The 16,591-nt window shown below is 42.5% G+C and overlaps 3 protein-coding genes across 4 annotated transcripts; 2 read left to right on the forward strand and 1 right to left on the reverse strand.

Moving 5' to 3' along the window:
• The first annotated feature begins 788 nt into the window (after positions 1-788).
• On the forward strand, positions 789-4,457 carry LOC122615845 (venom dipeptidyl peptidase 4). 2 transcript variants are annotated; one of them, XM_043790995.1, is made up of 6 exons: positions 795-1,079; positions 1,976-2,070; positions 2,131-3,047; positions 3,115-3,851; positions 3,909-4,120; positions 4,181-4,457. In XM_043790995.1, the coding sequence occupies exons 1-6, from the start codon at positions 905-907 to the stop codon at positions 4,292-4,294; spliced, it is 2,250 nt and encodes a 749-aa protein (XP_043646930.1). In that variant the 5' UTR covers positions 795-904; the 3' UTR covers positions 4,295-4,457. The 2 variants fall into 2 exon arrangements, with proteins under 2 accessions (XP_043646939.1, XP_043646930.1); XM_043791004.1 differs by lacking the exons at positions 2,131-3,047; positions 3,115-3,851; positions 3,909-4,120; positions 4,181-4,457 and having other exon boundaries at positions 789-1,083; positions 1,981-2,047.
• Positions 4,458-6,993: 2,536 nt separating this feature from the next.
• LOC122626679 (enhancer of split M1 protein) lies at positions 6,994-7,424 on the forward strand. Its single transcript, XM_043807035.1, has 2 exons — positions 6,994-7,201; positions 7,258-7,424. Exons 1-2 carry the CDS (start codon positions 7,021-7,023, stop codon positions 7,326-7,328), a joined length of 252 nt encoding a protein of 83 aa, XP_043662970.1. The 5' UTR covers positions 6,994-7,020; the 3' UTR covers positions 7,329-7,424.
• A 6,291-nt stretch (positions 7,425-13,715) lies between these two features.
• LOC122626469 lies at positions 13,716-14,434 on the reverse strand. The gene is made up of 2 exons (XM_043806743.1): positions 14,326-14,434; positions 13,716-14,262 (listed from the first exon to the last, which is right to left on the reverse strand). Exons 1-2 carry the CDS (start codon positions 14,338-14,340, stop codon positions 13,996-13,998), a joined length of 282 nt encoding a protein of 93 aa, XP_043662678.1. The 5' UTR covers positions 14,341-14,434; the 3' UTR covers positions 13,716-13,995.
• Positions 14,435-16,591: the final 2,157 nt, after the last annotated feature.

Genomic DNA, 16,591 nt, shown 5'->3' on the forward strand with positions numbered 1-16,591 from the left:
TAAACATATAACTTTAAATAAAGCTTCGTATGCACAGCTTCGTAACTACAGATAGTAGTTAACATTTCACGGATGTATCTTATTCTTGCATAGTTTCAACCGAAAGCGGTATCAGCCAGCTCTTAGGGTTTCAAAGTCTTTATGAGAATTAGAACTAATGAGTGCCGCTTCCACTTGTTAAATGGGGTCTTTCGCTATGGCTTTCCTTCCATTGGCCACTAATTTAATATAATCATTTACGCTCAGCAAAGCCAGCTCACTCGCTTTTGAGATGCCGAGCACTCCGCACTTGTTTCCAACATCAGATTAAGCGTGGCCCTTTCAGCTGCAGCTATGCACGGTGGATTTAGCTTGAGTGCCTGGTTGCTGTTGCTCCAATTAGCATTAGGATGTGTTCCCCCAGCGGAGGCGAAGCACGGAACGCGAGTGAAGAGCGCCTGGAAACTAAAGGAGTCATTCTACGGCTTGGGCAGGCGACTATTCGCTTTTAATGGCACCTGGAGTACGGGTAAGTCTTTCAAAAATAGTTAACGAATTAAGGTGAGCGCGAATATTAAAAATAAGAACATTATAAACGAATCCCTATGGGCAGGCGACATTAAAGTGTGATCTTTGTCGGCAAGTGTTAGTTTCTAAGAGCGGTGTATAAATGGCGGCATCTGGCAACGCCGCGTCGCGCTCAACAGGTGGCTCTCACCAGCTCAGCCACGAGCTCTGCCGCAGTCGACGTCGGCGTCGACATACGCGCTAATTGCTGTGTGATTGTAATTGATTTCTGATTTCTGCTGCGACTCCGGCTCAGTTGCATTTTAGCCGCGCCGCCGACTGTTGCGTGTTGCGGATTTCGCGGTGTGACAAGCGAAGTGAACTTCAAAGATCTGCGATTTTACGGCCGGCATTCAACATGCGAGTTAATCCGCTGCTGATCGCTGCCCTTGGCCTCCTCATGGCCATGGGTCCGCGTCCGTCGACGGCGGCGGTCGTCGGACGGGTGGAGGGCAACCAGACGGCGTGGGAACTAACGGAAGCTCTGTATGGCACCTCGGGGCTTCGGAGCTTCAATGGCACCTGGATAACAGGTTCGTTGCTCATCGATCCCATCGGTTCTGGGTCGTCGAACCTTTTCTTGTTCCATGACACCACCAGCGCTAAGAACCTTGTTTTTTTCTTGGGCTGCTATCATCTAGGGCATCACCCGCGGGGTATTATCATCTTCGGGGAAATTGACATCCGGGGAATTCCGACCGCGAGTGCTCCGACCCTTATCAATAAGCTAATTTACGTATATTACGACTGGGCCATTCAATCCGCCTTTATAGTAATGCACAGAAAAAAGAATAAACTTAACACTTGGGAGTCGAGAAAACTTGCTAGACTTACAATTTGAGCTGAAGTTTCCACTAGTTATTACGTTTAATCTTATCTTGAATGAATTACGATCATCATTCTGCAGCTCGATAGGGCGATTATTTAGTGTTCCTTATCTGCGACGTTTGGTTAACCATAATGGCAGTGTCCAGATAATAGAAAAATCTTAGATTTGCTTTCATTTGGAACTTCCAAGTTACTTGGGAACTTTATGTTTTACAACGGCTTAGTAATACGAAATTTGGTTGCCATTCGGTGATATTTATGTTAATCTTGGAACTTAATCTTGGAACTATTATTCCTTAGTTTCTTATCAAGAAGGGCACAGTTTTTAAACTGGTGCGATGCCAGATTTCTCCCACTTAACATTCCACTCACCAAATTTCTAGTTTCTGGCGTTATTCCAGATTCAATGACACGCTTTACTTCAAACAGCTGCAATTGAAACTTTCATACAGTTAAATAGTTAGTTTGGGTGTTTGTATTTGTATGTGTTATCTAACCAACCCGTGGGCATCGATACGATCGCCACAAAAATCGAAAAAATGATGGAAAGTCAGATACCCTTCACTCGGATATTTGATGTTTGACAAATGCACTTTTGCAGATGAGGAGTTCTATTACACTGCCACCGACCGATCCATCCACAAATTCAATGCGGCCACCAAGACAGATGTGATCTTCCAAAACTCCTCATTCCTGGTAATGTACTTAGTATACTATGAAAATGATTGGAAAATGCTAAAGTTGCCGTGTTTTCAGAACAACTATGTGGGTGCCACCTTCTCGCTCTCGCCCGACAACACGAAGATCCTCATCCGGCACAACCTCACGGAGAAGTTCCGGCACTCGTACATAGCGCAGTACGACGTGTTCGACATCGAGACCAACACGTCCGTCCAAATCCACAAGGGCGAGAAGCTGCAGTACTGCGGATGGTCGCCACTGCGGGATCGCCTGGCCTACGTCTACCTGAACAACGTGTTCATCCACTTCAACGAGAGCTCGGAGGTCAGCATCACGGACGACGGCGTGGACGGAGTGGTCTACAACGGAGTGCCCGACTGGGTGTACGAGGAGGAGGTCCTGAGCAGCGGCAGCGCGATCTGGTGGTCATCCGACGGCAGCAGGCTGGCCGTGGGCTTCTTCAACGACACCGAGGTGGAGACTTTCAGCTACTTCCTGTATGGCGACGGCAGCACCACCTTCTATCAGTATCCGCACGAGGAGCAGCTCAAGTATCCCAAATCGGGCTCCAAGAACCCGGTGGTCAGTCTACGCGTCTACGACGTGTCCGACGATGAACCCATCGTGCACAGCATCGTGGCGCCCGTGGAGATTGTCAGCAGCGATCACATCCTGCAGAGCGTCGTCTGGTCGAACGCGACGCACCTGCTCATCACCTGGATGAATCGCCGCCAGAATCTCACCTCCATTCAGAGCTGCAGCTACCTGGGTGTCTGTGCGGAGGTGAAGCGGCTGGAGGAGCCCCTAGGCTGGGTGGACATTAGCACGCCCAAGTGCCTCACCGCTGGCAAGAGCTGCATCTTCGGCTACTTCATAGACAACTGGCAGCAGGTGTGGAACCTAGACCTGGAGACAGGTCTCAACAGCTGGCAGTCGCGCGGTAACTTCACAGTTCTGAACGTGTATGGATACGACGAAGCCAGGGACAAACTGTAAGCGTACACCCCCTCTAAGTAGTAATTTATAGATGCGATTTCAATTGAAATACTTCTTCTGCAGTTACTACCAGGCCACTCTGCCCGGAGATCCCTCGTTGTACCATGTGTTCAGCAACGATGACTGCCTCAGCTGCGGCCAAATTGATGCGGATGGAGTGGAGTGTCGCTCCGCTTCGGCCACGTTCAGCAAGTCCTTCTCCTACTACACGCTCTCCTGCACCGGACCCAATCCGAGCTACACCAGGATCTTCGAGGCTGCCACCAAGACCCTCCTGGTGGACTGGGAGCCGAACACAGCGTACCGCCAGCAAATAGAGAACAAACTGCGTCCCAGCTATCGTTTCATGAACGTCACCCTGGCCGATGGCAGTGTTGGCTACGCCAAGCTCGCCCTGCCGCCCAACTTCGTGGAGACGAAGAAGTACCCACTGATCGTGGTTGTCTACCAGGGACCCAACTCGGTGCGCGTGACCAACGGGTTCACCCTGGGCTACGAGGCGTTTGTCACGACCTCGCGGGAGACGATTTATGCGTATATTGATGGCCGTGGTACGGGTAACAAGGGCAAGGACCTGCTCTTCTCGGTTAACAACGATCTGGGTGATCACGAGGTCGAGGATCAACTGTTTGTCACTCGCTGGATGCAACAGAATCTGGCCTTCGTGGATGCCGAGCGTTGCGGCATTTGGGGCTGGAGTTATGGTGGCTACATGACGGCCAAGACCATTGAGAAGGATGACGAGCGGGTCTTTCAGTGCGGAGTTTCCGTGGCTCCAGTTACCTCGTGGCTGTACTACGGTTTGTGGACCCTTTAATTCATTTTATTTGCATTTCAACTTCAATTTGTCATTCTAGATACGATTTATACCGAGCGCTATATGGGACTTCCCACCGAGAATGACAACTTGGAGAAATACATGGAGAGCAGCGTGTTCCGCAACTTGGAGAACTTCAAAAGCCACGACTTCCTGCTGATTCACGGCTCCGGCGACGACAATGTCCACTACCAGCACTCCCTGCTGTTGGCCAAGTTGCTACAGCGACACGATATTCAGTTCGAGGAACAGGTCCTACAACCGAGCATTCAATCTCATCCACAAGTCTAAAGCTCTTGCCACATTTTTCAGACCTACACCGATGAGAACCATGGCATCGGCAATGCACTGCCCCATTTGTACCACACTATTGATGCCTTTTGGACCAACTGCCTTAGCCTAGATGTCTACGAAGAAGCTGCATAGTGGAAGCAGCTGTCGTCAGTCTAGTCAAATACAAGTATTTGAAAATTGTCCTCTTGTACTTTTCATCTATGTTTTTACTATGTTTTTATGTAATATGTAAATGTTTTTCCCAAACAACAATTGCGCCAATAATAAAAGAAGTTTGTATATTGTTAATGTGTAACCATTGGTTAATGGAATAATTAATGAATCGTTGAGGGTTCTACTTTATTTTGTGTGCACCTAGGATCAAGTAGCTAGCCATTGTTTACACATCAGAGCCAGACGACCTTGATTCTTCTTTTGTTTGAGTCTGCTGATTAATGCGATTTGGTTTCGAACTCGCCATGTATCTAAAAACACTCTTAAAGATATTCATTAATCAGCAACAGGGGCCAGCAAAGTCAGCAAAAAAAGTGGATTCCCGGCTGCAGTTTAAAGCGAAAACAACTCTCCAATAATTTGCGAGCATTCAAGCTAAGCCATCCGAGAAGGGAGCATTTGGCATGGGATAAATCCCCATCACAGCCGGCGCTAATCGTGGTGTCATTCTGCACTGGTGGTGTTTGCTCCTCGGATTAAGTGCCCAACTAATTGCGTATTGTGGCGATCCGCACGCCCAGTGGAGATGTCATGAAAACGAGGCAAAGTTTTAAAGTCTCTCGACTGGCCGAGCATGAAATTTCATTTCGTTTTCCCAGATTGCTAATTTAACAAACCCTCAACATCACTCTATTCTTTAAATAGCTTCAAGCTCTCTTGTTAACTAGTAAATGTTATCTTCTTTTTGTAAACCTAATTATGGGTACATTCTAATGCCGAAAAAAGAACCAAAACCGCGCTTTGAAAGAAACACTAATTATGGGCAAAAATGCCAGAAGCCTTTGAGTTTGGTTTATGAAAATCAATTTATTAACTTGTGCAAAGTTGAATTGCTTCTTCCCAGGACAGCAATAGACTGAATTATGGCCTGCAACTCCGCAGAGGAGAAAAAGTTGAAATTGTTTGCGACAAATGAAAATTTATGACTTGGATTTTAGTGCATATAACTAAAAGTGACTTGTGACAAACACTTAAATCCTTTTTGGCTTGCTCAACTTTGACTTCTGAGTATTGACTTATTGACGCAGGCCACCATTAGCCAATAATTAAAACAAATGAGACGGCGAATGGCACTTTGAACTTAATATTTGGGTATAGCTAATTGGCAGGATAATCGCATTATGAAAGCAAATCTAAAGGTCGGACCTATATTTAGCGTAGCATACTTTTTAGGGCAACTAAAAGAGGAACTTTCTTTGCCTCTTGTTGGAGTTCAGAAAAGACCACAACGAGAAAGGCCTTTTTCATTACTTTAGCATTAAAAGAATGGTATAATTTATTTACTTTCATCTATCTCAGGCTTCGCCCAGCGCTGAGCCCCATGTGACAAACTAAGTTAATGAAATAGAGGCTGTGAAGAACTGAGCCGCAAAAAAGTCGAGCGGAAGGCGAGAATTTTCACACGCCCAGCGGCGTACTATAATATATAGTGGAAGTGTGGAATTGTGGAAGTGTACATATGTGTTTTTGCGAGAGTCGGTTTATTTTAGTGGGGCGGCTCGACATTCTGCTGAACTGGGCGGCCTCCCGGGTGCCTTTTGTTTGATGGCGTCAAGGCGGAAACGTGCCCACGAGGACGCAGGGATAAACTAAATATACGCTGTAAATTTATTGTGCGGAAAATATTCCTGCGTTTCGCATTCAGGACGTTGCATGAATGTCTCGGCGTTGCACGACTCACAAAAAAAAAAAAACTTGTTGACCTTTATGACTTTGCCATACAAAGTGATTTTCTCGCATTTTCATGGCTAAAGTCTGAAAATTAAATTTAATTACGGAAAGTGGTGTGGGCAACCGCAAGTCTCAGAACCTAAAAATATGTTATTCAATTACTTTTGGATGTGAGACTTTAGTTGTACTCAAACTGAGCTGTTTGTAAATTTGAGTCCTGTGCGGATTGCACGGAGATATATGTAACTATATCCTTAGCGTAAAAAGTAGATGGGATTTTAAGGAGCCACTTTACCCAATAGCCCAAGCAATCTGGCCGTCAGGATGTACATATTCCTAGATTTTTCAATTTTGTAGTTGACGGTGAATTTGCGGTGCTCAGTGACTTCCGGCTTTGGCGTAGACCAGAAACTCATGCTTGTGGTCACTGGTGAAAGTTGGGGGACTTTCATTTATAAATATCCTGTTATATGGACTTCCGCACTGTATTTTTCGTAGCCACAAGCCAACAAGTCGATGGAGCTGAACTTTTCCCTTCAACACATTAAAAAACCTATGGCCAATAAAATCAGTTTTCTGTTATAAAACGGATGACGGATGGCCATATAGGGACGAGCTCGGAGCTGAAAGCTATAAATCACTGGGGTTATGGATACTGTGAAGAATGTTGTGTCTCCTCAGTGCTTTCAATGGAGTTCAACTTGACGCGGATTGTAGATTGGCGGACTTTAAATGTAAAATAGGCTCCACTTTGTAGCAAATTGTGTACTGCATGGAAAGCACATTTTAGTCATTCATTTAAGAGTGTACCCACTTCGAACTACCGAGATTTCTTCAATATCCAACTTAATCTAGCTTGTGAAACCCAATTGTTCCGCATTAATGTAACCTTAGCAGAACCGACCATACGATGTAGACTTTCAGGTATATTTAAAGGTTTTCTTTCGCTGAGATTGCTTTATATATTTTTAACAATGCACATCTTTAAATTGGCATTAGTCTGCTTCTGGTTTAGTTTTGCTGAAAGTTGTGAGACATTCTGCTCACGAAACTTTAAGCCTGTTTGCGGTTACGATGGCCAGTGTCATACGGAAGCCGTAAATGCCTGCCAAATGAAGAATATCAATTGCCAAAGAGCTGGTAATGGAAAACCAGGTAAATTTAATACACTCCTATAGTAATGCAAAGCATATCAAATTTGTGCATTTCAGTTTTTAAAATTGTAAGGCGAGGAGCGTGTAAAAGTTTTTTTACATTTTGCAAAATGTTACCCGAAGATTGAATATAGCCCTGTTTTACATCCTCCAGGATAGCGAATTGGGAATTCAGATATTATAGTAGTTGTAATTGATAATTAAATCTAAATTTGGATTCAATACACACTTTTGGAAGTTTCTCTAGCACTTTTGAGTTGACACTAAATGACTGGATATATTTTTTTCTTCTTTCGATCAAAAGCCTGTTATGAATTATAACTATTAATTTCGTTTGCTGAAGCCCAAAAAAATGTATAAAATCTAGCATACATGTTAACGGATATGAAGTTGTCATACTGAGTTAGTCAATCTTGTTTAAGCTGGACAATATTGAAGTGGTCTGTATATCCGATTTCAGCCCTTTTCGCACTTTGATTTCCAATCCAGATCTACACAAATTGCCATCGATACCGAAAAGAGCTAATCTTTTCCCCAAAAGTTCCATTTCAAAGGTATAAAGTGCCCAGTGACGATGATTTTTTGCCTGCTTTTTTGGGTAGAATGTATTTCTAGGCTCTGCAGTGCAATCATTTTTATGGGCCTGCTGGATTGAGGTCCGATGGGAATTGAAGCTTTTTACGAACCACAAATAAATGCTCAGTCAGAATATTTAAAAAATGCAACAATTTGCGGCGTATAGAATGGGGCAAATGATGCACATGAAAAACCGAAATTCAGGAAGCTTTTATTTTATGGCCTTTTGTGTACTTTTCGAATACCATGTACATCGATTTATATGACATTCTATATATATATGTATGTATATATACGAATTCCATCTATATATCTTCATGGTTGCAATCGCATGGCAGAATGTTCATGTGATTGTGAAAATTTTATTTTAATAATTACTGGACAACCATTTCGCTCATAGAAAAAGCTACATTGCATGAAATTGAATTGCTTAAACGGGTATGAGTTTAAAAATTTGTGAAGTCTTTGACAAAAAAGTTTAAAGTCGACGAAATAAATAAGTTTCATCTTATGTCCCAACAAAAGTTTTTGGATGGCTGGCTTGAAGTCGCTAAACTTTAAAATTTATTGTTGACTCCCAGTTCAATGTAACTGATTAATTGCCCTAGGAAGCCAGGAAAAAACTTTTCACCGAGAAATGATAACTAGTGCGAAATATAAATATTTTTGCCAGCACCACGTTTTGTATTTGCAAGTGGACAAATGCCACAAAAATGGACTAGTCTTTCATTGGAATATATTGCAATCAAACTAAAGGCGAAACATTACCATAATTCTAATCACATAAACCACAAAAGGAAAGCTATGCTAACAGGAAATTCATGGCTCAACTGCTGGATAATGTGGAAAAATGCATAGCCCAAATGCTGCTAAAGTGCGCCATATAACCGAGACTTATCCGAAGTGGCTGACTAGCTGGCTGGGGCCCAAAACAAACCACGGAATGGGAAGCGACCTGACCCTGCTGCACTTTTGTGTCAACGGTGCCATGGAAAAGTGGAAAAGCGCCTTGCATCGGTTTCCCGCTGGCCTGCATTGGCGGGATTTCATGAGCCATATGGCCTGTGGGCTGCAGCTTATTTGGATCGCCTCATTGCCGGCATTTCGCTTGGCATTTTCCTCACGAAATTCAATAAAGAACTTTGACACATTTTTTCTTTCAATTGCATACATTTTTGGCCTTTTGCCGGATTGACCTTTAAAGAGCGTCAGTTTATGAGCTTAAAAACCGTAAGTTTTGATCCCATAACTTTATCTATAATTACTTTTATCTATTTGTCATAAAAAGCGGGACTAGATATTAATGCAGCATAAAATGTAAACCCAAAGTTTAGAAGTAGCACTTGGATTCGTTGGTTGCTGGCCAATATTTTGTTTTAGAACGTGTCTAAACTTCGCAATTCTTTAGGGTTCCATTTAGAATTCCATTATTCTCGAAAAGTTCTAGTCAAAAATTCAGGCACGTGAACTGTGTGCGCAACGCCCAAACGGAATTTAAGTAATTAAATAATGCATGCCTGACTTAGATACCTGCTTAAAGAAACAAAAATAGCAAAAAGGGGCAAGTGTTGACTTTAAGCCTTGTAAAAGGGGAAAATTTACGCTCATGCGGGAAAAGAGCTAGAGCCCTAATCAACAAACAAGCGAAATACGCCGACAAGTTGTGGGAATTTCAAATGGCTGAAGAGGGCCGAAAAATGCCAACGCCGGAACAGAAATGCGACATAAATCTACTTTGCATATGGAGATGAATATGCCCGGCGATTTGAGTTATGTGCTGCGCGTTACGCATACGCTATGTTTTCAGTGAGATTGCTACAAAGTGGAGAAGTGCTTAGCATCGTGCTCCATCGACGCCCCCATTTGCCCCCATTCTTAAAGTGATAAATCCAAATGGAAACGGTTTGGGGCGAACACTCAGCTTCAGCTTTAAGCCCCGATTGCATCTGAAAATTCCGCGGTGCCACACGGCGCATGCTTAATTTTTGCCACTTCCCCAAGTTTTTCATTTTTGTTATTGGCAAGGGCTCAGACATCAAAGCTCATGACCGGCATAGAAATTTCTATAAAACCAGCCATAACCATGAGGAATAAAGTATGTTTATTGATTTAACTTAAAGCAGATCCGACCAAACATACTTGTTTCCTTGCATGAATAAAAAGGGATAAGACTGTGGGCAGAGAGTGGTTAATAAAAACATCTTCAAAGTGTATTTCTGTGTGCCGCACTCCCCGGGGGCCTTCTATTTCTGTGGAAGGCGCTAAGGGGGGATGACTTACATATGCAGTAATAAAGAGCACAAGACAAATTATTATTTTCATCCGCAGCGTACCATCGCACACATACTCGTAAATCCTTTTATTTGCCCTTCGTATCCTTTTCGATTCCCCGCTTACATTTTCTTTTTCCCCTCTTGTTTTTCAACATTTTAAATCGCATAGGCACTGCTAGGCGAACACTTCGCTACTCACAGGTGGGTGGAAGGAAAATCGCAATTGTTTTAACCTCTCTCGATACCTGTCTCGTCAACTATGCATCGCTAGAGTTTTTCATCTCGACGTGTGGTGTAACAGTAGCCAACAAAATATGTGAACCAAGCGGGTAGAAAATAGTACCATGTGCAAGCTAAACACTTACATTTATACCTAAAAATTGTTTTCTGAATTTGCCATTTATTAATGTTGTTAAGATTTTTATTCTGTATGCAAATAGAATAATGTCTTGAAAAAATGTTTAAAGCCAAATAAGTTGGACATGTTCTCAGTAAATATACAACGAAAAATTGTGTTGCCTGAAATAGATGTTTAAAAAAACATAGAGTAACTTCCCACTTGCAATCCCTATTCGTGTGGGTAAGAATTTTTATAGAACAGCCATAAATGTAAACAAATGCGGTAGCTCAGTGTTATTAAAGCCCGCCGGGCGCAAAAACGTCGGTTTGCCAGCGCAAAGTGAAGGAATAATAAAGTGTACATCCATTTTTCGGGCTAACCGAATTAAAGTTGCCCAGATTGTAAAGCGTTTCGCCAATAGTTCTGTTTTTAAATTAAGCTGTCAGGACGGCAATCACTTCCCAATTCTCGACAGCAGCAGTGGTGCAATAATGAAAACAAAATGAATGAAATTATGTGCCAGATGCGCCCGTTGTCCTGCTGTCCTGCTGTCCTACTGTCCTGGTGTCCTTGTAACCTCGTGTCCTGGTTCTTGTTGTTGCCAGTGACGTGCCTATGTCAGCGTAACCATAATTAAAAAAAACCTAAGGGATAAGGAGGAGGTCGCACGGAATCCACAACGGATTTGCAGCTTTCACTCCGACATTATGCATGTTGTACCCTTTGCACTCCAGATTTAACAACACAACAAGTCACAGGTTTAACATCCTTAATTCCACGGTGATAAAAAGTCAAGAAATTACTGCTGAATTTAAGCAGGAAGTTTATTTATTAACATAAACTCATTAATTTACATAAATTTACAACAATTTTATATATCTTATTGATTTGTTATATCTTTGAGATTATCTTTAACAGAAGTGACAATTATAAAGGTGTTTAATCTCTTCACTACTCAATAATTATATATCTCTAGATTGTTAAACTATCCCTTTGCAGAGTAAAGCCTTTCTGCCAGCCTGTCGGCCATCAATCCATTCGATCTGAATCTATTTAACACCCATTGTGCAAACCCTTGTGATGGCAAAGCGCTTAAGCCCCCGACTCAATCAAAAAGTTCAATTGCTCGAAATGGGGCTTCAATCATCGGCATTTCGCATGTTCATTTGGATGCCTTGTTTGGCAAAGGCAGAGCTGCCCAGCCAGTTGCCCTAATAAAGCGACATTCAGCAGTTTGACTCATAAATATGAAGAATAATGCAGAATGTTGTCTACTTTTGGGCGATTGGGTGCTTGGGCCCTTCGCCCGACTTTCGTGACGTGTAAGCGGATTGCCAAACTTGCCAGCTTGCCACCGAGCTGCCAAACTGCAATTTTCCAAGCGAGCAGGCCAGTCCGTCTGCCAGCACTGGGCCAATTGGAAAGCTTCGTGACGCAAACCGCCCATTAAATGCACATCAAGTCAAAGTCAGGGCGGAAATCCTTTTTGCCAGTTTGATTTATCGAAGCCTGCTGCCTGGCGTTCGGTCTTACGAGGCGCACAATTGGGCCATCATTCTGCTTCTGCTGGTCGCATGCAATTTGTCCAACTTTGAAGCACTGCCACAACAGGGGGGGGGTTTAATGAGCTGTGCAAGTCGAGGAGCTGCTAAGTAGCAATTATGCATTTAGCCCCAGACCCAAAATGTCTATTTGGGGACTTTCACATTTCTGGAACCGAAAAACATACAGGCACACAGAGAAGTTACGACTTTCAACATGATTTAGTGCGCCAAAAGCGCACAAATGTGAAATACACAATTGTTTGCCTGCCAAGTGCTTCTGATATCTCCTTAACACGGGCCATCGATTGGCAATCAAAAGGGTCAGGAAAAGTGTACCCGAAAAACACCTCGGCTACCTCAAGCACTTGAAGGATGGCAAAACTGGACTAAGAGTGGAGTAAACTGCCCGTTTTTCTATGACCCGCAACAGCTATAAAAATGTTTCCTTGCCTTGAATAAAAATCCCGGACAGCAGGACGTGCTCAAGAACATTTGTGTTTATGTGGGCAGGTGGCAGCAACATGCAAAATAGCCGCTCCACTCTCGAAAAAGAAGCCCAGACAAATTTTGTTAAGTACTCAACTTGTTTATGCCCTATACGTGAGTGGGCATGCACACTTTTCAGCAATCTTGATCTTTATTAAAATATATTCGGTAGTTGAAAGATACAATCAAAGAAAGTTAAAATAAACCACTTAATTCATAAACATTTCTACATATCTATAAGCCTTTAACTAATAACTATTTAAACTTTGTTTGGTTTTCTATAGGGTATGCTTAAACTAAGTAAAAGTGGCAATGTAGAGCATTGCACTAGCGACTTTGAGATTCCAGCAGCTGACTGATTTCCATTGTTGCTTACGTCGAGATGGCGCAGTTTGTGGTATTTGCGGTTTTGCTATCTGAGGTGTTCTTCAGCCGAGCACGTCTGCTTCCCTTTGAGGCACCAGGATGCGAGAGAGTTGCTTGGTGAGTTGGAGCCAGGTCGTTGAAGTGCAGGAGCAGTTGGGAGGCAGTGCAGCATTTGGGCACGGGTTAGCACGGTTAGCTTAAATATGGCCCAGGAAGCGACTGAGAGGCTTAGCTGCAAATGCCAAAAGTTCACCATTTCCTAAGACAAGTGGGATGGCGAACATTTCGGGCTTAGGTTTTGAAGAGTATAATTAGCGACATGCTTCCCATGCTGAACAACGCGGTTCGCTGCACAAATGGCCCTTAGCCCCTCAGCCCCTTAGCTGCTTGGTGGGCACCAATGAGTGCACTTGCTGAAACCTATTGCCATTCCTCCAGATTCAGCTCCTCCTCCAAGACTCCTCCTCCTCTTTCAAGCAGGCAGCGTGACAATGCCGGGAGGGATGTCAACGCGGCCTGCAATAAAGTTCCCCATTTCACTGACACTGCACATTCGCCATAGGAAGGCTGCACCCATCTCCCGAAAATATGGCGAAATGCAACCGCGAACCTCTTTTTCTTAGCATGCAGGCGGCAAGTTTATTGAAATTTTATGCATTTCCCGCATTATATGAGGCCGCATTTGTTGTTCCGATGCCACCGAAAAGTTTCATTTTCGATACTGCCTGCAAGTTTGTCGCTCGACAGCTGCCTTGGGTTTGCTCCACATCCCCAACCGCCCATCTCGCTTGGTTTCACATCCTTTATTCAGCATTTTGGGCAACATCTCGGCGGATTTCCGACATCCTCCAACATATATTAGTTGCCTCCGCTTAAAGGCGATTAAATCACAAGTACTTTTCGATTTGACTAGACTACAAACTGCATTACTTTATCTGGCAAATACATGAATGATTGGTTTAATGATCAATTGTACATATTATTATATATTTTATAATAGTTTGCAATGCTCCAATTTATTGTGTACGTAATATAACTTGTAAACTAGTTTCATGTGAATTTTGGTTTCCATTTATGAGGTGTATCATCCAGATCTTCACTTGCTTAATTTGAAATGTTAATATCAAGAGTTAAAAGGGTGCCTGTTTGTATTATTTAGTTTAAAATGAGTGTAGAGTGATGGTATGGTGTTCTATCTTGATACATTGTTCTACTTCTTTTTCTTGTCCTTCTTGTCATCCTTTTTGGGTCCACTACCCGGCGGACAGGACGCCAGGTAGCCTCCACTCATCATGCGATCGAACGCATCCAACGGATCGTATTTGGAGTAAAAGTTCCTGTACTTCCTTTTGCGCGGATTGTTGTGTAAAGTGTACAAAATAAGCGGGGCCATCAAAGCCAAAGTGCAGGCCATTTTTAGGTTGCGAAACGTTTGCTTGAAGTGTAAGTCATGCATGGGAAACTTGAACTCGGGGGGCTGTATTTAAAAAAAAAAGATAAGCATTAAAGTTGTTTTGATAATTCACAAACAGGTTCTTACCTTTTGAGCTGGCATTTTTGGTTTTCTCTGCTTATGTCTGGAAGAGAAATGAATGTAAAATGTACTTCTACTCAATTCGTTCTTTACTACAAATGCTTTGCCTACTCTTTTTTATAACCATTTCAATATGGCATATATTCGCTGATGCTTATTAATGTTATGCGCATTTTAGCAAATTTAGTTAAAGATATTAAGCAGTCTTAAGTTTTAGAAATCAGCTCAAACATAAAAGAAAAGCAGCTTTGTGGACCCTTGGGAATTAACTAATTCAACAAACACTTTCAAACCCAGATGTTTAAGGACCTGCCTTAGTTGTCTGGCTTGAAATATTTTTCCTTTATTTTTTCTTGATGCGCAGCCTGAATCTTTTGGTTTTGGTTAAGTCTAATAGGAATGGATGCTATCCCACAGATTTGTGGTTGTGTTGATTTATTTCCCTTTGTCAGGATAAGGCGGTGATGCAAACCCTTTCCTTTCTCAGGAGCTGTTTACCGAACCAATGCAGATAATTATGTACGAGGTCTGTAACAGGACAATGTGTAAATAGTTCAAGATGTCGCCATTTACTGATGCAGCCATTCAATGTATTGAAGAGGTTCTTCCCTCACTAATATCCACAAGTACCCTTTGAGCATCGGCAAATTGTGCTCGAGCCAACAGCAAATATTTGTTTATTTAAGCTTGGTTAAGCAATTCAGAAACAGTAAAGTTTATCAGACGATTGTACACCCTATAGTCCATAAAATAAAATTTCCTTTTTCCCTTAAAGTGACCAGATTAATTATGTTTTTCCTTTCAAAGTTCATCGGTTGTCCAGCTGCACTCTACTTAATTTTATTCTAGTCATTATTTTTGTTGTATTTAATGCGAGGGAAAACCTGCACAGGGAATTCGAAATTTGCATTTGGCAATTAAATTACTAACAAACCGCTTAGAAAAACTCAACAGGAGAGTTCACTTCTTTCCGACATTCTGACCATTCAACTTTGACCAGACGGCAAAATTTTTAAGTCTGTGCAATGAACCGTCGTGCAAAAAGACAATTTCAATATGTTTGGCGCCTGAAGGCGTTGACGGCATTTATAAATAAAAGCCCGCACCTCCATTCCTTTTTCAGCCATCTATTTCTACTGCGATTCAGATACAGATTCAGATACAACATACTCTTGGCAAGAGATATATTCGAGGGCGTCTTCGATCTGTCGAGTGACCATATATCTCTTGGGTGCTGAATCCGCAATCTGATGTCGATAGACTTTTAAGTATGCTTTTGAGCTAAGTAGGTGTAATCAAATTTAAGTGGAATTTTGAACTTATAATGGCTCTTAGCTGGAAGACTTACCACCGCCGGTTGTCCAACTGTTGCAAACAAAAATGTTCGCTTCTGTTCAATTTATTTTTATCGCCACCCCAGGCCGAAGCCATTTTGAAGTTTTAAACTACCAGAAAAAGTTTGGTTGAATCCTTAAATTTGTTAAATTCAAATAATCAAGTATTTCTATAACCATCTGCAAGTATGGTGTCATGTTACAAAAACATACATTTTTCCTTGCTCCTGGCAGTTAGTTAGATAGTTTCGTCTTTAATTTATTAAGTTTCACCAACACTATTCTTGGGACTTTTTGATTAATATAAACACGAGAATCGCATGCTCCGCACCACCTATGTGTAGCTCAGTGAACTTTGTCCCCTAACCCTTGGCACTTGGGAGGGGAGGGCCAATGAACCTCAATACCATCAACTTTTGACGTGGTCGTGTCATTATTATCTATTAGTTATGGGCCAAGTGGATGAATGGCCACGCCCCCGCTTTTGACCGCCTTTGGCCCAACCACTCAACTACTCAACCACTTCCAGCTAATTGTAAGTTATTGACACGAAACGTGCCCCAACCCATTGCCCCATTGCCAGTAACGGTGACGAAAGGGGTGGCCGCAACGCCCACCTGTAACCGAGAAGCGGCCACCGTTTGTGGTAATTACAACTTCCGCTGGCCTTTGAGACGCAGCTCGTCCTTTCGCTGCTCCAGGTGAATCATCAGGCTAATTGAATTATAAATGCTGTGGCAAATGTAAATAGTGTGCATCATTTAATATAAATTGTGAAATGCTTATTGTTTGTACCTGTAATATTGTATTCTAAGCCAATCGATGTAGAAATACATACACACAACAAATATTTGGTTCTAACAATGTAGATGCCCTATCCACAAATGCATTTTAACCCTTGAAATGAAAGCAATTATGTTCCATGTTAACACAAACTG

This window comes from Drosophila teissieri, chromosome 2L (genome assembly GCF_016746235.2).
Source record: "Drosophila teissieri strain GT53w chromosome 2L, Prin_Dtei_1.1, whole genome shotgun sequence".
NCBI lineage: Eukaryota > Metazoa > Arthropoda > Insecta > Diptera > Drosophilidae > Drosophila > Drosophila teissieri.

Coding starts and splice junctions, on each gene's coding strand:
- LOC122615845 (XM_043790995.1), top strand. CDS start 905: ATGCGAGTTAATCCGCTGCTGATCGCTGCCCTTGGCCTCCTCATGGCC. Junction 3,852..3,908: donor TACCTCGTGGCTGTACTACG/GTTTGTGGACCC, acceptor TTGTCATTCTAG/ATACGATTTATACCGAGCGC. Junction 4,121..4,180: donor ATATTCAGTTCGAGGAACAG/GTCCTACAACCG, acceptor CACATTTTTCAG/ACCTACACCGATGAGAACCA.
- LOC122626679 (XM_043807035.1), top strand. CDS start 7,021: ATGCACATCTTTAAATTGGCATTAGTCTGCTTCTGGTTTAGTTTTGCT. Junction 7,202..7,257: donor AGCTGGTAATGGAAAACCAG/GTAAATTTAATA, acceptor TGTGCATTTCAG/TTTTTAAAATTGTAAGGCGA.